Source organism: Littorina saxatilis, linkage group LG2 (assembly GCF_037325665.1).
Source record: "Littorina saxatilis isolate snail1 linkage group LG2, US_GU_Lsax_2.0, whole genome shotgun sequence".
Lineage (NCBI taxonomy): Eukaryota > Metazoa > Mollusca > Gastropoda > Littorinimorpha > Littorinidae > Littorina > Littorina saxatilis.
The window spans coordinates 79587199-79614386 of record NC_090246.1 but is presented as its reverse complement, the minus strand read 5'-3'; the positions used below and the strand labels follow the sequence as shown (position 1 = coordinate 79614386).

At 42.2% G+C, this 27188-nt stretch overlaps 2 protein-coding genes across 2 annotated transcripts in view; one reads left to right on the top strand and one right to left on the bottom strand.

The window, feature by feature from the left end:
* The first annotated feature begins 2563 nt into the window (after positions 1–2563).
* On the top strand, positions 2564–14011 carry LOC138959832 (uncharacterized). Its single transcript, XM_070331466.1, has 6 exons — positions 2564–2886; positions 4394–6022; positions 8565–8693; positions 9335–9454; positions 10215–10390; positions 12380–14011. The coding sequence occupies exons 1-6, from the start codon at positions 2748–2750 to the stop codon at positions 12464–12466; spliced, it is 2280 nt and encodes a 759-aa protein (XP_070187567.1). The 5' UTR covers positions 2564–2747; the 3' UTR covers positions 12467–14011.
* Positions 14012–21546: 7535 nt separating this feature from the next.
* The window catches only part of LOC138959831 (uncharacterized), a 32380-nt gene continuing 26738 nt past the window's right edge, over positions 21547–27188 (bottom strand). Inside the window, exons 12-19 of the mRNA XM_070331464.1 lie at positions 26770–27049; positions 25932–26019; positions 25364–25454; positions 24610–24771; positions 23845–23973; positions 23329–23434; positions 22632–22804; positions 21547–22177 (exon numbers count right to left, since the gene is read on the bottom strand). Of these exons, the coding sequence (XP_070187565.1) occupies positions 21945–22177; positions 22632–22804; positions 23329–23434; positions 23845–23973; positions 24610–24771; positions 25364–25454; positions 25932–26019; positions 26770–27049 (1262 nt within the window). The 3' untranslated portion in view covers positions 21547–21944. The remainder of the gene's footprint in view (positions 22178–22631; positions 22805–23328; positions 23435–23844; positions 23974–24609; positions 24772–25363; positions 25455–25931; positions 26020–26769; positions 27050–27188) is intronic.

Genomic DNA, 27188 nt, shown 5'->3' with positions numbered 1-27188 from the left:
GCGTGATCCGGTGAAGGTTAATTACATGTATTTAGAACTATTACAAGCTCTACCAACAGAGAAACAATGTCACTCCCAAACAAAATTCACATCAGTTCCTCAAAAGTACATGTTCCGACACCATACCAAGGCTTTCTGTGTTTTAACACTAGCTTTGCACTACACTTATTGTCACAATAGTAACATAAAGGATCAGCTGGTCTGTAGTTTTTATAGTAATAACTATTACATGTAATGGTGTGTACATGTCACTTCCAGAATCTCCCTGAACAACGAGAACTCTTTGTAATTTTGCATTACAATCTTGTATGTATACAGAACTTGTCATCATCAGCGTGTAAAGTTGAAAAACAAAAAAATTCTGTACTCACCAACAGAAGGACAGCACAGTGTTGCTGTTGCTTTTTGTTACATTTAGTCAAGTTATGACTAAATGTTTTAACATAGAGGGGGGAATCGAGACGAGGGTCGTGGTGTATGTGTGTGTGTGTGTGCGTGCGTGCGTGTAGAGCGATTCAGACCAAACTACTGGACCGATCTTTATGAAATTTGACATGAGAGTTCCTGGGTATGATATCCCCATACGTTTTTTTCATTTTTTTGATAAATGTCTTTGATGACGTCATATCCGGCTTTTCGTGAAAGTTGAGGCGGCACTGTCACGCCCTCATTTTTTAACCAAATTGGTTGAAATTTTGGTCAAGTAATGTTCGACGAAGCCCGGACTTCGGTATTGCATTTCAGCTTGGTGGCTTAAAATTTAATTAATGACTTTGGTCATTAAAAATCTGAAAATTGTAAACAAAATTTTTTTTTTATAAAACTATCCAAATTTATGTTCATCTTATTTTCCATCATTTGCTGATTCTATATTTGGATTAAAAACAAGCTCTGAAAATTAAATATATAAAAATTATTATCAAAATTAAATTTTCGAAATCAATTTAAAAACACTTTCATCTTATTCCTTGTCGGTTCCTGATTCCAAAAACATATAGATATGATATGTTTGGATTGAAAACACGCTCAGAAAGTTAAAACGAAGAGAGGTACAGAAAAGCGTGCTATCCTTCTCAGCGCAACTACTACCCCGCTCTTCTTGTCAATTTCACTGCCTTTGCCATGAGCGGTGGACTGACGATGCTACGAGTATACGGTCTTGCTGCGTTGCATTGCGTTCAGTTTCATTCTGTGAGTTCGACAGCTACTTGACTAAATGTTGTATTTTCGCCTTACGCGACTTGTTGTCCTTTGTTTTTGTCTCGGTGTTACCTGATGAAGCTTTTATAAGCGAAAATTTGTATTATTGTGCTGTCCTTGTATCGGTGAGTACAGAATTCTTTTGTTTTTCAACTTTGTTCATCTCATCAGACAGTCAGTGAGTCACTTTGTTATTTAGATCAGCATGTAAGTTATAGTTTACCACAAAATGTTATGTACCATGTGTACGTACACGATTCTTATACTTCTTATATATATATATTATGTCTTCATCAGGTAATGATTTTGCAAGAAGTTTTGACAAATAGGTTTAGTCCAGAACAGTTTTGGATCAACGCAGAACTGATTTTATTGTGTGATATCACAGGTGATATGCATCATATGGTGACTGTCACAGCATGAACACACTTTGTCAGTTTAACTTTAAGTTGACTTCTCTTTTAGAGTCTTTGCAACAAATAAAAAATAAAAATAAAAACCCATTTGCTTTATGAGTCCATGCTATTGCTCTTTCTGTGTGTGTGTGTGTGTGTGTGTGTGTGTGTGTGTGTGTGTGTGTGTGTGTGTGTGTGTGTGTACTGTCACTGTGTATACATCTTGTAGTTGTACACATTACTAATGTAATGGTTCCTTTTTATCACATCTTGTTTTAATGTGTTTCCTCTATAGTAATTATACAAATCTTATTTTCATTTAATGATTTATTCCGGCCCTTGTCTAATTTTCGATTATACTGAGAAATAGGGCTGGGCATAGATCCCCTACAAGCTGACAGTGTTTTACACTAGTAGACTATAATACTGAATAGTATCAAAAGCTCACACACAGTGCCATTTAAATTATACACTTAAGTGTGGGAGCAGTACACTTTCAGAATTCACTTTACTTATTTATGCAAAGAATATCTGAGCCAAACAGGTAACAGTACACAGTTTACCAACCCTTTACAAACACTGAAACAGGAACCATTTTATGATCGCCAAAACCCATTTGGCAACTTTGTGAGTGGTTGTGACATCTTAAATCCACTCATTTCATTACTTCAAGGCCAGCCTGAACCTTTTTGATATAAAGTTGGGCTGTTCCCATTTGAGGTCCCAAATTTTGAAAGTTTCAAAAAAGGGGGGGCTTAATGCCCCGTTTGCCCCAGAATGGCTGTAACACAGGGACAGCTGAGCTCCTCGCCACTACATTCTTATCTTCTAGTTTAATACTTACTTTCATGAAAAGTTTCTTGGGATATTTTACAGTTGTAACTCCCGCCATTACTTTACATTTTTTCTCGGACGTAAGCGATAAGAAAAGTCGCTTGCGCTCCGCTAAAAGCAGGGGAGGTAAGCGCTTTGCGTTGCTGACGAAGTCGATTATTCGTGGTGGTGGGGTGACTCGATCGCTCAAGTGTGACCAGATGGGTGTGCCACGCTAATTCCAGTCTCAACTGGACCGACAGAATTAAACTGGACACTAGATCGTCAGACAACTGGTGTGTGGTTTTTGTTAGAAGAGCGAAGATCGTGTTGAAGGACATGGCGAAATGGACGTGGTTGTTGTGTCTGGTGTTTGTGTCTGTGACGCAACTCCGCGGGGAGGAAAACTCCGAAAAGTCGCTTGGTGTTCTCGGGGATCTGGGATTAGACTCTGCCACGGCCCCCTCTCTTCAATCAGGTGAGATCTCTTGACAGAATCAAAGATTTGTAACTACATGTTAACACCGGGATTTGTCTGATTGGCAATGTGGGACTTTGAACTCGCACACAGACCGGACACTAGTGTACTATAGTGCCTCATAAAGAAGAAGGAATACACCAGCTCACATACATCATTACATGTGTACGTCTGAGCAATCGCAGGTCTGTGGCACCGTTTTTGGATCTAGTGCTTTTACTAATTTCACACAGATGGTTAAATCAGAACTAAAACATTGCATTCAATGAGAGGTCCAATGGCAAATACTACAGAGTACAGGTCAAAACATAACATATGGGGCCTAATAGTAATACTAATAGGCTTTCCAGCCTTTTGCCTGCTATGTTTTCAAATGGTGATTTAAAATATCATTGTTCATAATTTGTGCGCTGCGTACATCCTAGGAGGATCTCAGTTGACAATGTCATGATGTAGACAATAAGTTCGGAATAAGACATTGTTAAGTTATTGATCAATAGAGACTGATCGAGTTTATTGATCCATGTATAAGTTTTACTACTACTACACACAAACACAAAATCAACAGCGCTTGTTCTATTTCTTACCTCCGGATCATAAGTTGGGTGCAATTTGACCAGTCGCTGAGTCAGAGAAGGCGAGATGTTGATGTCCACAAGGTGTTTAAACTTTGATTGAATTTGAAGACGAGAAGAACAAGACGACAAACATCAATTTGTTTTTCTCACTCGCGATTTTGCTAACTTATTTAGTTATTGACTGATATATTAGTCATTGAAAACTCTGGACAACAACATATGATAATGTTTCTTCAAGAATAAGTAAACAAACACTGTATGATGTAGATCTATTATAGCTGCTTGTTCCGAAAATGTTCGTACAGAATATGGAGCCATATAATGATATATGATATATATATTGAACAGTGTTTTCAATATTGTCATAAGTGTGTGGCTACTCAGCAAAAGACTTGTTTGATGAAAACTTTCAGAAGGTGATGCATTAGCCGTTTAAAAGTAAAGCAAGTGTGGCCAGGCCTTTCTTACTAAGAAACATAACTTAAGTGTCTGGTACTGCTGGTTTTGAATCAACCAGAAACTTGGAATCCCTCCCTCCCCTCCTATGCAGGTTCTCCAAAAGTTTAATCTGCTTTTGATTTAATTGGCTTTGAGTTTGAGCTTGGAATTGATCAGATACATGTTCATTGCAATACCAATTACCATCAATCATGTTGATTGTTCAAAACCTTACAAGTTACATGCGTCACTCATTCCACCGATGGTTTTTGGGTGGTTTATGGAAGGGGAGGTTACTTTGAGTCTGACTTTGGCATTGTGCTGTAATTAAATGTGAAGTGGTAGCCATTTCAAATCAAGTCATTGATGGTGTCACTCAATCATTGTGTGTGCAGTGTACTGGTACTGTATCAATTTGTAATGTAGTCAGCTGGGCATTGTTGTATGATCCATTCCAGTGTGCAGCATTCATAAACTTGTCATCTCCATAGGTCCACCAAGCAAGGCACAGACAGGGTTGAATCATGAGACCCCCAAACCATTCCTGCTGTCACTGCCAGGTCTGCTGTCACACTCACAGCCATCAGCAGACACCCACACAGACACGCCGGCCCCCAGCCTGCTAGATGGGATTGTCAAGCAAAACATCACTCAAAGAACGGGAAGTGCTGGAAGCCAAGGTACAGTGGGAGTCCTGGGTGGTTTGGCGGATAGCAGTAACACTGGCACACAAGGTGTTGGTAAAACAGACAGACAGCTTGGTCCAGAGAGGGCAAATTACATTGTTGCTGAAGATCCCAACATTTGGGCAGAACCAGGGGTACAAGATTCAAACAGCTTGACAGAATCAAACAGTGAAGTCGGTAACGGGGCCCAAAGCTGGAAGGATAGTAAAGATGTTGCCAAGGAACTGGGCTCTCTGTTTGACAACAGCCAGTGGAATGAAGGTGCCCTCGGCGTCCACAAGACGGGGAATGACGCAGTAAATCCTACACCTGACAAGTGGCAGGCAGAGCAACGACAGAGAGAAAAGGATGAACCAGTGGAGGAAGGGGAACCTGACTCTGTAGAAATAACTTTGCCTCCCAGTCTCGTTTCTGAAGAAAATGTGGAGAAAGCTGGTGAGAAATTGCAGAGTTTGACTTTGAGTAATGACACGGACAGTGTTGACACTGAAGGTGGGACTGGGGGAGACTGGTCTCTGGGCAATCCACCCATGTTGTCAAACTCTGACCTCCAAAACCTCGGTGAAATCATTCCCGATGACTTTTCACCAGAGGAGCAAGAAAAACTACGCCAGACAATCTCTGATTCCTTGGGGCTGTCTGCTCTGGGTCCAGGCCTTGCTATGCTGCCGCACAGCCAGAACGTCCCGGTGCAGTCCACAGGGAAACCCACCACGCCCCAGCTGTTTGATTCATTCCAAGGTAGCAACAGTCCTGCCCCCTTCAAAGAAAAACCATCCCTATCAGCCTTTCAGTCTCCATCCAGTTTGTTGGAAGAAAAACCTGTACCGTCAAGCTTGCAGTCTCTGTCCAGTCTGTTGGGGGTAAAACCTATACCATCAGGCTTGCAGTCTTCGTCCAGTCAGCAGTATTCTGCTCCCACGTCAGCGCCTAATGGCAAGCCAATACACAGTGAGCTTGTAAGCCTGGGTGATGCCATGCCAGGGTTAAACGCCATCAACAGTAGAGAAGGTGGCCTCTTCACAAATGGCCCAGCTTCTTCTCAGCTGGCTGGAGCTGAGCAAAACACTGAATCTGAAAAGGATGGCAATGACCCGGGAGAAGAGGAAGAGAAGGAAGACTTTGAACCAGGTGAGAGTTATGGCATGAAGGAAGAGAAGAAAGAGTTAGAGGGAGGTGAGAGTTACGGTAGGAAGATGCTAAACGAGCAGGATGAAGGCGGAGAAGATTACAATGACTACGAAGAGACGAAGCCCAGTGAGGACGTTGATGAGGGTTACGAGGATGATTATGATTACGAAGAGGACGACAGAGAGGATTATGTCGGCGGGGAAGTGAACCTCTCCCCAGAGTGGACAACACCCGGGGCACCAGTCACCGATGGAGACGCAAACAGAGATGCCGCCCAGGACTTGAACAGTTTAGCAGATGACGGTAAGTGCTACTTGGGGGTGCTGATGCTTGTAGTGTGATGTGGAGGGTGCAGCGAATGTCCACACTCAGTCATAGTGCTAAGGCCTAAAAAAAAAATAGGTGTGGTTACGGTAACCCGACCTACCCTATTTTTAGGGGCCGACCCTATAACTTTTTATTACATTAGTCAAAAAAAAAAACCCACAAAAAACAAGAAAACGAGTGCAGAAAACGCAATGAAAGCGAAAGTGCCCGAGTCGCACACTTATTTCCCTGTCAAGTAGGTTTAATTTGTACACATTAGAAAAAAAAGTTTAAAAAAAAAAGTGATTGCCTACCTTCCTACCCTATTTTTTTGCCTATGTTACCGTAACCACACCTATTTTTTTGTTTGGCCTAACCATGTGCATGGCTTTGACTCACACCTGACTTCTCATGCATAATCTACTAGTTCTTCTGTCAACTAGTAGTACCTCCTCACCGTAACACTGATTTGTGTGAAGAAAGGCTAGTTACCTGTCTAATGTCTGTATTCATGCTTGTAGTTTTACTTTTATTTGTACATCAGGGTACATTCTTGCATAGGCTCACAATAGGAGAAAAGTATTTGTTTTTATAAATCTGTGTACTAGTAAGTAGTATACATGTATAAATAATTGATGGTAAGTCATCTCTTATCTAGATCTAGTTAAATTGTAATTTTTTGGTCACATAATGCCTTATTATGATTTATGTCACTAAAAGAGTCATACACCTGTAGCGTTTGTTAATTAATCATCATTCATGTGCTAGTATAGATCATTTGCCGCATATTTATATGTATCTCTCCTGTAGCATGTAGCCAGACTTTGTGATGTTCTCTCGTCTTAGTTTTTTACACTTTGCTGTGATTAATATTATGACAAACAAAGTTTTATAATTACAGGGCAAGAGTGTAATACATTAAATGTTTGTTATACATTGTACCACTTAGTGGTATGAGTTTTATATATTTTTGATATTTTTTGATGTAGCATAATAAACTTAGCCTTGTTCAGCTTTAAATGGAATTAGTTTTTATACGTTATCTTTTGTGTAAGAAAAAAAAAAGTAATAATTAACTAATAACTTCACTGTGATTTGATCTCCCACTTGTAAAATAGGACTTATTTGCTGTTTCTTTGAATCTTTTTACTCTTCCTAATATATGATATTGATACACATTTACCTGTAAAGTCCACTAACTGGTGTAATTCTTTTGTGTGGATTTGTTACGGTTTGGAATTCAGTCTGTCGCGAGTTTTCCACCTAAATGTTTTATTGTGTGTTGTTGGGGTTTTTCTGGACACAACATGAAAATGAACATTTGAAATGTAACTATTTATGTATAATTCATATCATCCATGCATATATATAATAGCAATGATCAAGATCTTAGGAAGGTTTGTCCAGCGGTTCATTTTGTATACACCTGTGGCTGTTTTCATTTCGTCATGCATACTACAAATGTATACATACCTGGATTGTGTAGACTGTGTGTTTAACATTTTGTTTCACTCATTTTTAATAAACAGTCAGTCACTTTGGCACATGGTACGGTTTTAATTTTAAAAGTAATTTGTTATTTACTTGTGTCAAGGGGTGAGATTAAAAATAATGTACAAAAAAATTTAAAAAAGAATATTTTTGCTTTTCATGACATGCCTGGTAGAATTATATTTTTGTGTTTACTAGTTTTGTTGTTCATAAAACAATTATGTTTCCTCACACAGCACAAACATAATATTAGTTATTTCTAAATATGCTGACTGTAATTAGCAAGTGATAACAGACATGTCGAGTAAATGGATAGATATATATACAGCAAGAAGAAGGAAAACACAATTTTATACATAATTAATATGTAAAACGCTTAGAGAACGTCAAGCGCTATATAAATCTCCCATATTTATAAATGCATATATATCTCTCTGCATATAAATAAAATTTGTAATACAGTACATAGTTTATATAGTGCTGGTAAATTGAATTTGCTAGCCTGAAGGTAAGTTACTGTGATAGCACAGACACTGATTTATTGAATACATGACACAGTGTTTGTTCAAGCTTTGTTCAAGCTTTCTCTCGATATTGTTGTTATTGCTAAACAATGTTTCCTGTAAAAGTAGAAGAAGGCCTATTGATTATTTTATACATGCGACAGGTACGTACAGGTAAATGAATGCTTATGTTGAATGTGTTTCTACTGATACAGTGGAACCTGCTTGTAATGACCACCAAGGAACCGACCAAAATGATCGTTATAGACAGGTGGTCACTTCTGAAAGGTATACATTACAAAAGGAAAAAGTTTGTCTAGGATCATTTCGGATGGTTTTTGTGGACAGGCGGTCGTTATTGAAAGGTAAATTATGAAAGAAAAAAGTTTGTCTGGGATCCTTTGGTGGTTGTTATGCGCAGGTGGTCTTTATTGAGAGTGAGACGTGGTGGCCAGGGTAGGTTCCACTGTATGATAAAGTATTGTATTGGTCTTATGTTACTTTGAGCTGTGTTTTCACTGCGGTTGTTGTGTTTGTGAGTGCAGGGGTGGCTGGGGAGAATGCAGAGAGAGTGAATGGTAACGCCACACCGGGGGACTGGAGAGGTGACAGCAATGATTACAAGATGGATGACGACTGGTACTACAACCCGGACAACAAACCTGTCAGTCAAGGTACGCTACACCGGTGATACACAGGGGTACACTTGAACTACATATTGATACACATGCTACACTGGTGCTGTAGTAAATCTTATATACCTGGGGACACAGCAAATGTCCTGTATTATTAGGTGTCCTCTGGTGGCAGGTGTACTGTAAGTCCAGTTTATACCTGGGGACAACAGCAAATGTCCTGTATTATTAGGTGTCCTCTGGTGGCAGGTGTACTGTAGTCCAGTTTATACATGGGGACTACAGCAAATGTCCTGTATTATTAGGTGTCCTCTGGTGGCAGGTGTACTGTAGTCCAGTTTATCCAGTCCCCATGTATGGGGACTGCAGCACGTGTTCTGTAGGGGGATGTTTTGTATGACAGGTATCACTGTAGATCCTGTGTTAAATGCTGGAAGTGTTCTAGTCTCATATATATGTGAACAGCTCTTTTGCTCATTTTGCTTATTGTTTTCTGTTTAGAAGCCGGCTGTGTACATATTGGAGCTCATTAAGCTATGTATGTGTCAGTCAGTTGCCTTGAGTGTTTGTTCAGCCCTGAGGTAAGGGTTGTCTGTCTTTGCCAAGAAAACTGATCCAAGGAATTTGCTTATGCATCAAATGTGTGATTTATTTGTTTTTGTTTGTTGTGAATGTTTCAGATTTAAAGTCTTCGTCCCATCCTCATTCGTCTTCATCCACAACCCATCCCGTTGCCAGAAACACAGCAACGACTAGACTGACTACTGGTGGTGTCAATGCCGATGACCACTCAAAGCAAGGTTAATACACAAACATACTCTCTATCTCTCTCTCTCTCTCTCTCTCTCTCTCTCTCTCTCTCTCTCTCTCTCTCTCTCTCTCTCTCTCCCCCCCCCCCCCCCCCCCCCCCACTTAACCCAGTTACAGCCCTGGTTTCAGCAGGGGAGAGTTTTTGGTGTGAATAATGATGAGATCTCAACCAATGTAGGGACGGCTTCATTAGAGTTGTGCTCATCTCCTCTCCCTTCCTGTCTTCACCTTGGACAAACCATGTATGTGTGCATACCCGGTGAGGGGCTCAAACCCGGTCCACCAGCCTGAGAGGCACGCTTTGTAACCACTGAAATATATATACATGAACACCACTACATGGATATTGAGAGCTTTGGAGGATTTTGAGGATGAAAGTCGAACATTTTGGGGCCTTTTAATCTTTTTGAGACTGGATCAGCATAACTCTCACTTTCCGCTTCTTCCTATATTGACAGAGCTTATTTCCCTTCATTTCTTAAAGTTAGACCTCATTAAACCTGTGCATCAGCTGACACTCTAGTGTGTTTTACGTCTAGACTGGTTTGTCCTACCAATTAGGCAACCACACTGCATTTTAGAAGCTCTTTATTTGAGTGATTGTGATGTGAGAATTGACTGTTGGTGTGTTGTTTTCAGAGTCTCATTCCCAGACAGTGATTGTGATGTGAGAAATGACTGTTGTTTTCAGAGTCTCATTCCCAGACAGTGATTGTGATGTGAGAATGACTGTTGACGTGTTGTTTTCAGAGTCTGTTTCCCAGATCGTGGCACCAGACTTCAAGGAGGGAGTGATGCACACGCAGGACGTCCACACCAAGAAAGCTCTGCAGGCCCCCAAGGGAACTATCATCCTCTACACCGCTCTCATCGTCGTCTTCATCGCTGGCGTCGTCCTCTTCTCACTCTGGAAAAACCCATTCAAGGTAACTTTAACCTTTCACTGTTGTGTCTATGTTGCTTGGATGATTCTTGAGAGAAAAAAACCTATTTAAAGTAACTTTAACCTTTCACTGTTTTGTCAAGTCCTCGATCCAATTGCTTGAGAAAATCCCATTCAAGGTAACTTCAACCTGTCACTGTTATGTCCAAGTCCGTGGTCCATGGTTGAGAAAATAACACTCGAGGTAACTTCAACCTGTCACTGTTGTGTCCAAGTCCTTGGTCCATGCTTGAGGAAATAACACTCAAGGTAACTTCAACCTGTCACTGTTGTGTCCAAGTCCTTGATCCATGGTTGAGAAAATAACACTCAAGGTAACTTCAACCTGTCACTGTTATGTCCAAGTCCTTGGTCCATGGTTGAGAAAATAACACTCAAGGTAACTTCAACCTGTCACTGTTGTGTCCAAGTCCTTGGTCCATGGTTGAGAAAAACCTATTCAAGGTAACTTCAACCTGTCACTGTTAAGTCCAAGTCCTTGGTCCATGCTTGAGAAAATAACACTCAAGGTAACTTCAACCTTTCACTGTTATGTCTAAGTCCTTGGTCCATGGTTGAGAAAATAACACTCAAGGTAACTTCAACCTGTCACTGTTGTGTCCAAGTCCTTGATCCATGGTTGAGAAAATAACACTCAAGGTAACTTCAACCTTTCACTGTTATGTCCAAGTCCTTGGTCCATGGTTGAGAACAAAATGTGGGGGTTGCTTTTCTTAGCATCGTTAGTTTAGTTATAGCTACAAGTAGTTTGTCAGCACTGCAGCAACCGTCAAGTTCTTTGTAAAGTTACCAGTACACACACAGTGTAAAACTATGGCCACAGCACTGTGAAGGCATTTGAATTTTTGTAAGTGTCTTTTTTGCTAAGCAGTGTTTGACAGTGCAAGTATTGTTTTGTCATACCTCAGGGTAGTCATTGTTTGTGAAGTATTTGCATACATCGAATTGCGTGACGTCCACCTGAGCAGAACTCCTATATTGGCAGAAACAGAACAGCTGTTACACCACAGTTTATTCTGCACAGCTTGACTAAACGTGTAGAGTGAATGTGCATGAGTGTTGTGGTTTGTTTGTGTAGCTTTCCAGCTGTCTTTCTTTCGCTGTGCCTTGAAATGTCTTCTTTTCTGCATCAATGATTGTGTACACAGAGCTGAAAACTGCATAGCATGCTTCGTTTAAAGACTCATTGCTATGCCAAGCTTAAAATCGCAACGCTCAAACACATAATCACCACCATGCAACAGTTTGCTCTTTCTTGTGTGTCGTGGTTCTGACTTCTTGTTCTCACCCCGTGTTGCAGCCAGAATTTGTGTCATTAAACATTTTCCAAACTGAAAAGTGACACTGTAATCACTCTAAATTGGCATTACGTTTCTTTTTTTCTACATTTACTTGTTAAAAATGTATATATTCTTGTGCAAAATCGCCAGGCTGTTGATGTCTTGTATGTGTAGAAGAGGAAGCAAGCTGAGCTTATCCCATGTAACAGCCTGGCTGGTTCTGTGATGTGTTCAATAAATGTGGTCTGCATGGGAATGAAGTTACAGTGGAACCTCCCTTTTAACCCTTACACTGGTGCAATGCTGTAACACACGTTACATAGCCACTGGTGAATTAACAGAGAGAAAAATAAAGAAAAACGGTCATAGGTTTTCGCATCCATGGGAGGTAATCGGAACCGAGCAAACAGACTGAGCCAGTAGCGCGACATATGTCATGACAACCAGGTGACAGTATAGGTAAAGTAGCACGACATATGTCGCGACAACCAGCCTAAGGGTTAAGACCCTCCACCCCCAATTTCAGACCTTTTAAGTGCTTTTTCAGACTTTCTGTTCATAACCTCTGTAACTGTATCCCCATTTTAAGACTCCCTCCTTTTTAAGACCTGAACATTTCTCTACTGTAAAGATTAGCCCCTCCTCTGACTGCAGGTCCGCCAGTAACCGTAGAAACCACCATCATGTTTCAGGGTCACAACAACAGACCAACGCATCAACTGCCAGTTGTGAGGACGGGGGAGGAAGGGAAGCGACTCCTGGACCACCCCTTTGTGTGATCTCCCTTCTGCAGTGGAGTTGTCTTCTATTCAGGATTTGACTGTCAAATAAAAAGTGCTACAAAGTACGTGGATGATTTTCTGGCAATTTCTCAAAACATGTTATGGTGAAGATGAAACCCAAAGACTACAGCAAGCCGAAGAAAAAAGTAGTATATATATATATATATATATATGTTATTTGCACATTTGTGACTTAATTTCAGGGTCAGCTGAAGACCATCTTAGCTGAAACAGTGAAGTATGTTTGTACTGTATGCCTCAGTAATCCACAATCAGATAGACTGCTAACCAATCTAAATTCAGAATAAAAAAACCAAGAATTGTTGGTTATTGAAACATTTAATTATTGACAAAACAAAACGTTACATTTACAGTACATTGACCCAGTGATCTTTTAAGTGGACAGACAGACAAACACTTAAGGTACAAATAATGAAACCCCCCGCGGGTTAGGGGGAGTCCCCATATTGGTTGGGACGAGAAAGAATTTACCCGATGCTCCCCAGCATGTCGTAAGAGGCGACTAACGGATTCTGTTTCTCCTTTTACCCTTGTTAAGTGTTTCTTGTATAGAATATAGTCAATTTTTGTAAAGATTTTAGTCAAGCAGTATGTAAGAAATGTTAAGTCCTTTGTACTGGAAACTTGCATTCTCCCAGTAAGGTAATACATTGTACTACGTTGCAAGCCCCTGGAGCAAATGTTTGATTAGTCCTTTTGTGAACAAGAAACAATTGACAAGTGGCTCTATCCCATCTCCCCCCTTTCCCCGTTGCGATATAACCTTCGTGGTTGAAAACGACGTTAAACACCAAATAAAGATAAAGCAGCGTTTCAGGGCTTTTCTCTTTTTGTTTTTTAAATGGTGAGTAAAAGGAGAAGACAAGTTCCAATACATTTCAGCATTTTGAAGCAGTGTATTTATCTTCCAAAGTGGAATCGGTTGTCCATGCAGGCTTAGGAATCTCAGTGTTGCATTTTTTTGTATATCTACTTAATAAGTTACTTGTATGTTCTGTGTTTACATTTCAAATCCACATTTTGTGATTGCTACATGTGTGTGCCTTATCTTAATAGACAAATTGTAAAAATAACTCTGTCGGGTTTGTATGGCGTTTTGGTGAGTGACCTTTTCTTGCAAAACCTCTGACAAACAAAGGATGGACCAATGACAAGCGAGTCCCTCCTTTGTTTGTCAGAGCTTTTGCAAGAAAAGGTCACTCTTCCACAACACATACAAACCCAACAGAGTTATTTACAAAAATCATATCATTTGTAGCAGATGAAGAGAGTTACAAGGTGTGTAGCAAAATATTTACAAGGTAAATTTTTTTTTTTTTTTGGGGGGGGGGGGGGCATTCTGACTTGTTCCCTCTCATCTGTCCCCCATCACCAGTCCCAACTACAGTGGAACCCCCCTCTTAAGACACCCCAATTTAAGTCTCCCTCCCTTTTAAGACCTTGCTTGTTCAGACTTTCTGTTCATAACCTCTGTAAATTTACCCCCATTTTAAGACTCCCTCCTTTTTAAGACCTGATTTTCTCAGATTGTTGAGGTCTTGACGGAGGGGTTCCACTGTAGCATGTTTCTATTCATATTTTGGTGATGTATACACACGAGAAAACTTACAGATTCAGTTGTGGTGCGTGATTGCTATGTCCATTATATCACTTTTTGTTGTTTGTTGTAATTGCATAAGCATTTTGTTTCAAGAATTGAGTTGCATGTATAGGCTCCAACAACAAACATGCTAACGGGTGGTTTTGTCATCATGTGTTTTGTATGGGGAGATTTATATAGCGCTTGACGTTCTCTAAGCGCTTTACATATTAATTTCTGCCGTGTGAGATGGAATTTTTTACACAATATATCACGCATTCACATCGGCCAGCAAACCTCAAGCTTATTAGGGCGAGCATTTACCTTTCACGGCCTTTATTCCAAGTCACACGGGTATTTGGTGGACATTTTTATCTATGCCTATACAATTTTGCCAGTGGTATCTTTAACGTGCACACCCCAATGTAGTGTACACGAAGGGACCTCGGTTTTTCATCTCATCTGAAAGACTAGCACTTGAACCTACCACCTAGGTTAGGAAAGGGGGGAGAAAATTGCTAACGCCCTGACCCAGGGTCGAACTCGCAACCTCTCGCTTCCGAGGCAAGTGCGTTTACCACTCGGCCACCCAGACCATTTTCATTATATTAGTTGTAATTCATGTTGAATTAAACCTCAATTTTAAGATCCCCTCTGCATTTTAAGACTTTGTTGGTGAAGATTTTCTCTGTGCAAGGTCTCCAAGTTGACCTGCTTTATATATCTCTCCAGTGTAAGACGTAATTGTTTCAGATTATTTTAGGTGCCAAAACAAAGGTTACACTGTAGCAGAACGATTTCATTATTAAATGCGCATGTTGACAACTACAGCACTACGCGTGTAACAGTGTGATTCTAATTGATCTTCGCATCATATTTTGTGGCTGGTGTCATGTCAGTATTTGCACACCAAGAATTAAATGTTTCATTTGTGTCTTTGTGACCCGGCGGTCTGATAATCGTTTATGTCAGGTTAAATTCAGTTTGGTTGTCTTGGTAATCCCAGAACAAAGAGAATTGTTTTCAAAACTAATGTAAGAAGTGTTTGTTGCCGTGCATATGTTTTTAAAGGAAAGAAGGGCGTTTTCTCTGCATCAGCAGTTACATATACTTATCTCTGGAGATTATGTTTTTCTTTGTGCTAATTTCTCTGGGTCTTTTTATGAGTGAAATTTTCTGCAGTGCCCAAAGCCGTTATCTGGAATCTTATACCAGATGGTCGGACATTCTGTCAAAAAAGTAGACTTGATAGTGTTTATTCTGTTTAAAGAAGTACAGTGGAGTCCAGCTATAACGAACCTGGGTATAACGAAATCCCGCTTTTAACGAACTGCCATTGATTTCCCGGCAGACAGCCTTCTATTTCTTACTTGTTACTTTCCGGCTACAACGAACCTTTTGAACTCATTTGCATAACGAACCCCTCTTATAACAAACACGTTTTCATCGCCCCAGAGCCGTTTTGTCTCTAAAAGTCACAAGGCTACAACGAACTGATGTCAATAATTGTCTCCAAAGACAAAAATACACAAACACAAGTGCACATCGCGTGATGAGCGAACTCTGAACAAACAGCGGGAGGTGCACGGAACAGCCACCGCCGCTGTGTTTTCACTATTCCAATCAGCTGCTAAGCTATGACTGTGCTCTAAAAAGTCACAAGGCTACAACGATCTGCATGTGAGGGGAGATCAAAGGCAGGTCCATTGTGATAGCTGGGTGGCCTTGTTTATAGACACTGACCTTCTTCCCAGGGGTCATTGACCCAGTTTTAGCTATGAGAGGTGGTTCCCCTTTCATATGAGAGAGGAAACACTTCCTGCACCCGGGTCAGTGACCAGTTTAACCTATGGGAAGTTTAACCTATGGGGCGGTCTCTTTGATGTCTTGAGAGGAAACTTGGCCAGGGTAGTACATGCACCAGAACTGGTGGACACCATGAAATCGGAGATTGATCAGAATGTACATGTACATGCTTTTACACGACTTTTTAAATTTTACTTCTAAAATTGTGACAGTAAAGTGAACATTTGAACTATGCCTCTTTGGATTATATTATGAAGCTGTTGAAAACATGCAGAGATTGTACTCTCCAAGGAAAGATCGATGGGACGATCATTTGAAGGTGAGTGGGAAAACTTGTCTTTATGCCATTTAGGGTTGAAAACTCTACAGCGAATTACTGATATAACGAACTAAAATGTATCTTCCTTGAGATTCGTTGTACCCGGACTCCACTGTAAATGTTTATACAATATGAAGGCCATGGTTGTTCATTTCATTTAAGTAGATACGCCACACTTACAGTCAGAAAATCACAATAACTGTCTCGGCAAACATATTACAGGTCAATATTCTTATGATTGATTAATGTTGATGGGTTTTTTTTATGCGGCACTGACTTGAAACCAGTTATTGCTATCATCGAGAGTTCAACCCCCATGTTCGACGAGGGATTTATATCCCAGAGTCAACTTTGTACAACCTTTCCTCTGTGTCCAAACACCCCAGTGTATATGCTTACGCATGATGAAGATCCCTAATTCATAGCTAAAGTCTCAGGGCTTGGAAACATAAATATAGGAAAAAGAAGGGGGGAAAAATGGGTAGCACCGTACTGTATTGCAGCTCACTTTCTCCAGTGAGAAAGCAGTCCGATTTTCCATGAGGGTAACCTCACAGGACAATATGATACCAATACTTTTAAACCAGATGGTAGACTTCCATTACCTGTAACTTACTGTCCATATAGTGCCTTAATGTCAGATTTACGCTTTTGTCCGTGAGTGTGTGAGAGTTTTGTGGCTTCCTTCACACGGTTCTATGCATACTGCTGTACGTAGTCTGTACATACTGACTCACTCTCTCTACCTGACTGTGATAATTCTCTGCAAAACTTTTTTTTCCTGCATTTTCTTGAGGGCTTTGCTGTGTATCAGGATTCATCTTGAATACGTTTTTGGTGTAAACACTAAAGATATATTTTGATTTGCTTGTGACTTAATTGCTCCTGTCAGAGCTAAAGTGTTCAAATTGTACCTCTATTGACCTTGTTTTTGTTTTATGTCCAAAGCACATTGAAAAGAGGACACAACATTTTGAACAAAAGTTTAGTAGTTATACTAGTGTATGCGAAAACCAAAGAAAAACAGACGTGTTCAAAGGCTTTTAACGTTATTGCTCCTATCAGAGCTAAAGAGTTCAAATTGTTCCTGTTTTGACCTGGTTTCTGTTTTGTGTCCAATGCACAAAAATGTGTCATTGAAAAAAAACCAGAACATTTTGAGCAAAAGCGAAGAAATGAAGGGCGGTAAATCATGTTTTTATTTATATGAATATTTTTGTTAAATTTTGAGCACATTTTTGATGAAGTGTACAAGTGGCACAGACAGACACCTCCTACGAAAAAAGTCAAGAATGTCTTTGTGGCAGTACTGACCAGATTTCAACCAGGAGGCATTGAGACTGAACCATGTTGTTTTCGCCATTGTGGCTTTGTCTGTGTCTTAAATCACTGGCAGTTTGAGACAGAACGTCTGAAAATTCAACCATTTGGCAACTATGTATAAATTGAACCACATTATCTTAATCGGAAAGATGTGCGTTAGTATATATATAAAAAACCAAATTCGTTTTTACCGTTGGAAAGTATTTTTAATAGGCAGTTACAGATAAGAAGCATTTTTGAGTCACTTGAGAAAAAGTGACTCTATGTAATCGGTCAGTGTTAGTCTGTCCGGCCGGCCGGCTGTCCGGCCGGCCGGCCGCCGGCCGGCCGGCCGTAGACACCACCTTAACGTTGGACTTTTCTCGGAAACTATCAAAGCGATCCGGCTCATATTTTGTTTAGTCGTGACCTCCAATGACCTCTACACTTTAACGATGGTTTCGTTGACCTTTGACCTTTTTCAAGGTCACAGGTCAGCGTCAAAGGAAAAATTAGACATTTTATATCTTTGACAAAGTTCATCGGATGTGATTGAAACTTTGTAGGATTATTCTTTACATCAAAGTATTTACATCTGTAGCCTTTTACGAACGTTATCAGAAAAACAAGGGAGATAACTAGCCTTTTCTGTTCGGCAACACACAACTTAACGTTGGGCTTTTCTCGGAAACTATAAAAGTGACCGGGCTCAAATTTTATGTGAACGTGACTCCCAGTGACCTCTACACTTTGACGTCTGCTTTGGTGACCTTTGACCTTTTTCAAGGTCACAGGTATGTCTTGAAGGAAAAAAATTGAAATATCATATCTCTGAAACTATTCATCGGATTTGATTCAAACTTTATAGGATTATTCTTTACATCAAATTATTTACATCTGTATTGTGTTGTGAATAGCAATTTCTTCCTGTCCATCTGATGCCTCATATAATATTCAGAACTGCGAAAGTGACTCGATCGAGCGTTTGCTCTTCTTGTTGTGTGAGTGTTCGAAGAACAAAACGTTAAAAAAGTTAGCTTGTTGTACTCGATAAGTTGTATTTAATTCATTGTATGAGATATTGTTAATTGTTGTTATTTATTTGAATAAAATTGTTTGGAAAAAAAAACAAAAAATTTGGCTCTAACCAGGAGACTATAACGCTCTCTCTGTAAGGTAATGTGTCAATTTTGATTTGAAGGGTGTCTGAAATGTCAAAACATTTAGTCAGTTGACATTTTGATTCAATGTTGAACATGAGAATTTATGCTTGATTGTCTTTCTCTGGGGACAAGCCTTTCACAAGCTCCCGCAGTGGGGCACTGCGGTTATGAAATTAAAAGCCCCTCCTGTTTTTGGAACCGCAGGAGCTTTCTAGTTTGCTGTTAGGTAGATTTTTGGTTCCTCTTTCCTGTCATGCTCTCTTTTTCTTCATGAATTCTTTTCTTTTTTCTGCCTTCTTGCTCATTCACCTGTATTTTTTCCAAAAATCTCTTCTCTTGCCGCTTGTCTCGCGATTCATGTATAGTTTAATCTGTTAGTGTTCTGATGTAAGTCCAGCAGTAGATAGGTTAAGCCTATTTTAACATACTGGAAACTGGTAATCTTCCAGTAGGTATTAATTTAGTTTTACTAAAGCCTGCTGGGACACAAGTAATGGGTTAGTGCATTTGTAAACAGGAATCGCTTGACAAGTGGCCCCCTTCATCCCCCCCTTCCTCGTCCTGATATGGCTCTGCGTAGTCGGCTGGACGTTAAGCAACAAATAAACAAACAAACAAACTTTCACAAGCGATTTCTTGAGAGAAAAAAGTCTGTTTTGTGAGCTGTACTTTCACAGTGTGTAGGATGAAATATTCCATTCTTGACAACACAGGGTAGGATGTGGGTTTGTCGCAAAACTGTAATACATTGTCAGGCATGGGAATTGTCCGCCGAAAGGCAAATTTCCGCCGAAATGTTTTTTTGTTCCGCCGAAAAAGCAAAAGTGTCCGCCGAAAAAATAAATGGGAGAGGCAAAAATTGAATTTAATGGCAAATTTGGAGCTCAGATGACACCAAATTGCACAATTTGGGTTCTTTGGAGAAAAAAATGTCCAGGGGGGCATGCCCACGGACCCCCCAAGTAAGGCTAAGCGCATCGCGCTGTCGACTTTGATATTACTTACAAATTTTCACCCGTTTTTACTTTTTTCAATTCCCATGCCTGATTGTACATGTATGATCAAAGAGATGTCTATGAAAATGTATATTGATAATGTTTAGATTTTTGTTTACGCAAAATGAATGCAGGGTCAACATTGTTTTGTGCAAAACCATTTAAAAAATGATGTATACAATTTGGGATATATTTTGATATTGTACGGTTTAAGTTGTGAGCACAAGGATTGTGGGATTGCTGCACTGTCAGTATCATGCTTCCGGTTGTGGTTGGTGGCGAGTATTACTGTGGGATATTGTGAAAATAAATTTATATGGTATATGCATCTTTGGTCAGTTTTGTTCTGTACATATATTTGCATCATGAGTTAACGCTATATACTTGTTTTTGTTTACGTGAAGGTGGGTTACACAGTGGTGAGAAACAGTGGACCTGCTATCGTACAACACGTGAAACAACCAAAACCACATGATAGTTAACCCCGCCATTACTTCGTTGCTTATATGCTCGCTGTGCCTTTTCCATAGTTTTTGAGAGATGGCGACACATTCTGTAGCATCTCTTGTCAAACGCATCCACGTGCTCATGCAAACATACATGTACACACAATGTGTCCATACACACACACATACACACACACACAACACACACAACACACACAACACAACACACACACTCACAACACACACACAACATATGCACACACACACACACACACACACACACACTCATACAACACACACACAACACATGCACACGCACACCCAGCATGCACACACTAAGCATTCAACAAGTACATAACATCAGGCTTATATCTGTTGAGCTTATATGCATTTGACAAAAAAGTTACAAAATGAAAAGCAAACATTGAAAATAATCACATCTGTATTCAAGAAAAATAGGTACAAGTGTTATAGCAGCATTATCACCCAATGGTTAACCATAAGCGTTTAAACATTCACACATTCAGTGAAAAAGATCAAAAACTAAAGAGTACAGCTTGAAAGAGAGAAATTCAAGTTTTACGCAAAGCCATTAGGGGCATGTTCCCGGGTTTTAACCCGACTTTAGTTGACATACACGGGTGTATGCGTGTTTAGGTGGTATCAGCCATCTGCACTTATGGCAGAATGACCGAGGTCTTTTACGTGCCACTGTGGTGACACGGGGGTGGGAGATGGATACCGTCTCTGGGTCTGCACATAAAGTTGACCTGTGTCCGTCCCGGCCCGGATTCGAACCAGCGACCTTTCGATCACAAGTCCAGTGCTCTACCACCTGAGCTACCCGGGCCCCCATACAGCTTGAAAAAGAAAAGGTTGTTTGAATTGAAGCCGTTACATGTAACATCATTGGACGGTGTAAGCAAGTGTTTTTGAAAGCCTCAAGTGGAGGAGATGAAGATACATATATTACTAAAGTAGATCAATACATACTACAGTAGCTAAGAAATATTTATAGATACAGAATATAGACACAAAACTAATAATTGTATTACCTGAAATAATATTCATATCCCAACTGATTCAAGTTTCACAGGCTAAGCATATCAACAAATTTGCAACGCAACTTTTAAGTCTGACAAACAGGGAAAAGAACCTGACAACCAAATAATAAAACAGAAAATACAAAAATTATGTCTTTAAGCTTACACCTGTACAATAAAGAAGCAGAATGACAATGAAATGTACAACATCAAAGGCAGTTCACAGCACTTAACTTGCACTCAGTATTGACTGACAAGGACACCCCAGCAGATAATTAGCAGACAAACCGTCAGATAAACATGGACTTCATTGTTTAAGCTTTTTACAGCCGCGTCTGCGATGTGAGGCCTCTCCAAGGAGTGGACACCTCCCGGATAAGGTCACTGTCTTTTGTCAGGTCTACAGGTCTATACCCTTGACTATATAGCATACCTGTCATGATAGGACACCTCCCAATAAAGGACACTGTATGTTGTCAGGTCTACAGGTCTACATCTCTGACTAAAGCAAAAAGACACCTCCAAATGGAGAACATTTTGTGGTTTCCCAGCAATGTTAGGACACTTTGGGCGGGTTCCAACGGTATCCTCTCACGGGAGGTACCACTGTCAGTCACCTTTGACCTGGCATCAAACAGTGGCCCCAAACCTCTTTCAGCCCGGTCCTTAAGCCTGTCCTTAATTGAGACCGAAGTCGACTTCGTGAAGTCTTTTACCCAAATTCAATGCCAAAGCTTAGTTCTGCAGTCAGCTTGGTGAAGTGGGCTTCACAAAGTCGACTTCATCCAATTAATGAAAGACTTAATAGATGTGCTCATCCTGATCAGACTTGTCGGCAGCGTCGATGTTGGTTTCCGCCACCCCGGTCATGGCGGGGCCGCCGTTGGTATTGGAGATGGTGAGCTCGGAGACCTGTTGCTGCGCCTCCCCCGATGTGGTTGTCCCCGTCGTAGTCACCTTGGTCTTGGGCGAGGACTGCTGGCTGCCGCGCGACTTGCGGTACGAGTACTGTTGTGGCATCCCCTGCTGATGCTCTGCACACACATATAGGTTTGTTATTGTTAGTTACTAGTTCATGAGAGGGAGGTACGAGTACTGTTGTGGCATCCCCTGCTGATGCTCTGCACACACAGATAGGTTTGTATCGGTATGCTTAGTAACCCCTAGCAATGCTGGATCAATTAAGTTCTGGAAGCCCTGCCCTTTCACCAACCGCGAGCAGGCGGGCAATCTGTATTGGGGATGAGTGGGAGAAGGCGTTGAAATTTGGCATTGCAGTGAAAGGGGTATTTTGGGTCGCTCCTTGACCAAAAAAAAAGTATATTAGGTGGCTTCCAGAACCCAGGACCCCCCCCCCCCCCCCCCTAGATTCAGTCCTGATGAATATAGTTGGCGGGTGGTGTCTGTAACATAACCCGAGGTTTGGGAGAGGAGGGGAGGGAGGGTGCGTACAAAAGGGACAGGGGATATGGGTGGAGGAGTACTGACCGGACACGTTGCTGAGCCAACTGTAGTAGTCGATGTAGTCGACGAACTTGACCCCTCTGCCCGCGCTTCCCTTGCTGAATGTGCCCCACGTCATGTAGTGGTTGCCGTTGTTACTCTGCACCGAGTTCTGACGTTCCGCCGCCACGTGCCGCAGTTTGACGGCTCTGCGCACCCTGTAACAGTCAATATGACGTCATGTAGTGGTTGCCGTTGTTACTCTGCACCGAGTTCTGACGTTCCGCCGCCACGTGACGTAGTTTGACGGCTCTATGGACCCTCTAACAGTCAATATGACGTCATGTAGTGGTTGCCGTTATTACTCTGCACCGAATTCTGACGTTCCGCCGTGACATGACGTAGTTTGACGGCTCTACGGACCCTGTAACAGTCAATAAGACGTCATGTTGGTCTATAGCAAGTCGGCTACCAGTCGTGAAAAAGACGTCACTTCACGGCTCTGTATTCAGTCTGTAACAGTCAATATGACGTCATGTTTGTATGTACCGAGTGCTGAACCGTCTGCCAAACAGAAAAGAAAGAGCCACACATTTCGCTGAGTAGATATGCATATTCATAAACTTTGAACAGCACAAGTGTAACTACGAGTCCTTACTCACCAAATGGAAAGAAGAACAGTTTACAAAAACGTGAGGTTTCCACTCACGTGTGGGTGACAGAGAAGCCTGTAGTGACTCACCGGAAGCAGACGCAGCAGGCGACGATGATGAGGACGATGATTAGGAAAGCCAGAACACCACCAACGACCGCTGCAACCACCGTGCCCGTTCTGGCGCTGGCAGTGCCTGAAACACCACAACGACACCATTGTCATACACTGACCCCCAACAGGCAAAGGCAGTATTAACAGGCAAAGGCAGCATTTTCCATTTAAAAAACACACTAAATCTAAAAAAAATCCTATGGTAACATTACACACACACACACACACACACACACACACACAGAAAGACAGACAGCCTGGAAAGACAGACAGACACACTGTCACTGACATACACTGACGCACTGACGCACGCACGCACACACACACACACACACACACACACACACACACACACACACTGACCGGAGGGCCGGTGGAACTTCTCTCGCCCTGGTAGTGGTGTTGACACTCGCAGTACACACACACACACACACACACACACACACACACACACACACACACACACACACACACACACACACACACACTGACCAGAGGGGGTGGAACATCTCTCGCCCTGGTAGTGGTGTTGACACTCGCAGTAGACTGTCCCCCGGTCAGCCTCCGTCCAGTGGCACACACCCTCGTTGTAACAGTAGTTGGGCCGCGCCTCGCATGGAGCTGTCCACATGATACAGTGTCAAGCTTTCCTTCATTGGTCAGTTCTGACTCACAGACAGTATTGTCTCTCATTCATTCATCGGTAAGCTCAAACCTACAGGATTGTCTCTCAATCATTGATTGGTCAGTTCAAACCCACGGTACTGTCTCTTAATCATTGACTGGTCGGTTCTAACTCACAGTATATTCTCTCAATCATTGATTTGTCAGTTCAAACCCACAGGATTGTCTCTCATTCATTGATTGGCCGTCAGTTCACACCCACAGTATTGTCTCTCAATCATTGATTGGTCAGTTCAAACCCACAGGATTGTCTCTCATTCATTGATTGGTCAGTTGAAACTCACAGTATTGTCACCCCATCTTTGATTGGTCACAGCCACAAAGATTAGCAGATATGACCTCAATGGGCAGAGCAACACACGGACACAAAGATTAGCGGAAGTGACATATGAGTCGGAGGGGCAACTCACATAAATGGGCGTGGCATCTAACAGATACAACGGTTAGTGGAAGTGACATAAATGGGCGTGGCGCAAGTGACAGATCTATGCAAAGATTAGCCGAAGTGACATAACTGGACGTGGCACAGATACAAAGATTAGCTAAAGTGACATAACTGGGCGGCTAACTCACAGACACAGAGGTCGGGGGAGGCAGCGCCGGTGGTGCGTGTCGTCATGACGCCCTGACACGGCCAGCACGCCGCTTGACCCTCCAGGTGCTGGTAGTGACCCACAGGACACGGGCTGCACGAGCCTATCGTCGTGTTGTGCTGACTGCCCGCCCTGCACGGCTCTGGACACACAGTGAAACAAAGACATTGGTAGTGACCCGCTGGACACGGGCTGCACGTGCCTATCGTCGTGTTGTGCTGACTGCCCGCCCTGCACGGCTCTGGACACACAGTGAAACAAAGACATTGGTAGTGACCCACTGGACACGGGCTGCACGTGCCTATCGTCGTGTTGTGCTGAATGCCCGCCCTGCACGGCTCTGGACACATCACGGAACAAAACTATACACCTATTGTAACGGTTGGAACCGTGTGTGTGTGTGTCTGTGCGTGTGTGTGTTCTATAGCAGACCCAATGCGGACACAATAAAACGTATTGCTAGTATTTAAACAAATATCCCTGCAATGAATGATTCACTATTTCAGGTGTACATTATCATTACCAACGAATGATTAACCGTAACACCCTCAGAATCCAGAGCTGAGGTACACGAAGCCAAACTTGGTGGAACGCAGCCGAGGGGTCGGATTGGGTGAAATTGAGATTAGTTGTGATTTCAACCAATCAGACTCCGCGGATCGTCGACACCCAGCTGGGAGTCACCCAGTGTCGCTTCGTGCACCTGAGCCCCTGAGATAGTGTGTGTGACTCACCACAGCGGCCATTGGTCTCAGCAGAGCCCACGTCACACACCAGCTCTGTGTGCAGAGAGTCCAGCTTGGCGAACATGATGCCGTATGTCGCCTGAAACACATACCGTGGCCACCTTAGCTTTCACCTTAACTGTGTTCACAATATACACTCTAATGAAAAGTGTTCCACTTTTGAACACATTTCTGTCACACGCGCTGCATGAGGCATTGAAAGATTGAAATGCTGAAGGGACATTAAAACCCAAAAACCAACCAACCAACCAAATTAAAGATTAAAATACTCGACAGGGAGACGCACTGGTCCCCCTTGTCACAGCCGCTGCTTTACAGGGTTGTCTACCTTGAGCACTGATCTATCAATAGCTTAAAACGCTGTGAGGCACTGTCGGGTTTAGACAGTTGTTTGTGATCAGGTCTGACCGCTCTTTTCTCCTGGGATGAGGGGGGCTTAACGTCCTCACAGGGAAATTCCTATTAGGGACATGAATTGATGATATGCTAAAACAACTGGAGTGTTTCGTGCACCTGATTAAACACTGAACGGTCAAGTGAGAAAGGAGTGACTGACCAGTGGCTGAAACTCGACCCTCTCGCTGAGGGCAGCGGCGATGACGCTCTGTGTTTGTCGTGTGGACAATGTGTTGTTCACCTCCTCCCTGAAACATCACTGGCCTGTGGTTATCCCTTAACACACATTGCCACGTACACACAGACATCAACACAGTCGCAAACACAAATATACACACACAGACATATCTACAGACAAACACTGCACCACATGCACACGTACACACACAGAGACACACACACACACTATACAGACAGAGACACACAGACACACACAGACACACACACAGACACACACACATACACACACACACTATACAGACAGAGACACACTAACACACACACACAGACACACACACACACACACTATCATGACAGACAGACTGAGACACACAGACACAGACACAGACACACAGACACACACACACACACACACTATACAGACAGAGACATACAGACAGAGACACACACACAGAGACACACACAGACACACACAGACACACACACACACACTATACAGACAGAGACACCTGACAAACACACACACACACACACACACACACACACACACACACTATACAGACAGAGACATACAGACAGAGACACACAAACACACACACAGACACACACACACACACACTAAACAGACAGAGACATACAGACAGAGACACACAAACACACACACAGACACACACACTATACAGACAGAGACACACAAACACACACACAGACACACACAGACACACACACGCTATACAGACAGAGACACACAGACACACAGACACAGACACAGACACAGACACACACACACACAGACACACACACACACACACACTTACGACACGTTGGCCACCACAATGCTGACAACCAGCATCTCCTCCGCCTGTCTCTTTTTTCTGGAGTAGCCTCCCTCGCAGCCCCTGGTGACGTCAGTCATGACGTTGTCACAGGTGGTGTCGTCACAGAGACCTGACCAGAGCTGCGCGAGTCGCGAGAAGTAGTCAGCCACCAGCATGCGCACGGCTCCCACGATGACGGGTTTGTTCTCGCATGACATCGTGGCAAACATTACTGTGGCCATGACGTTGATCTGACGAGGCGTCATCTCGGTTACGCCGGCTGGCGAGGGAATGAAGACAGCTTGGTTAGCTTAACACGTCATGCACGGTTCTTCCTACACAATGATGGACCCTACTATAGATACGCTAGCCAACTGCTTGCTTCAATGAAGGCGCCTGGGTTATGTTAAGTTCACGGG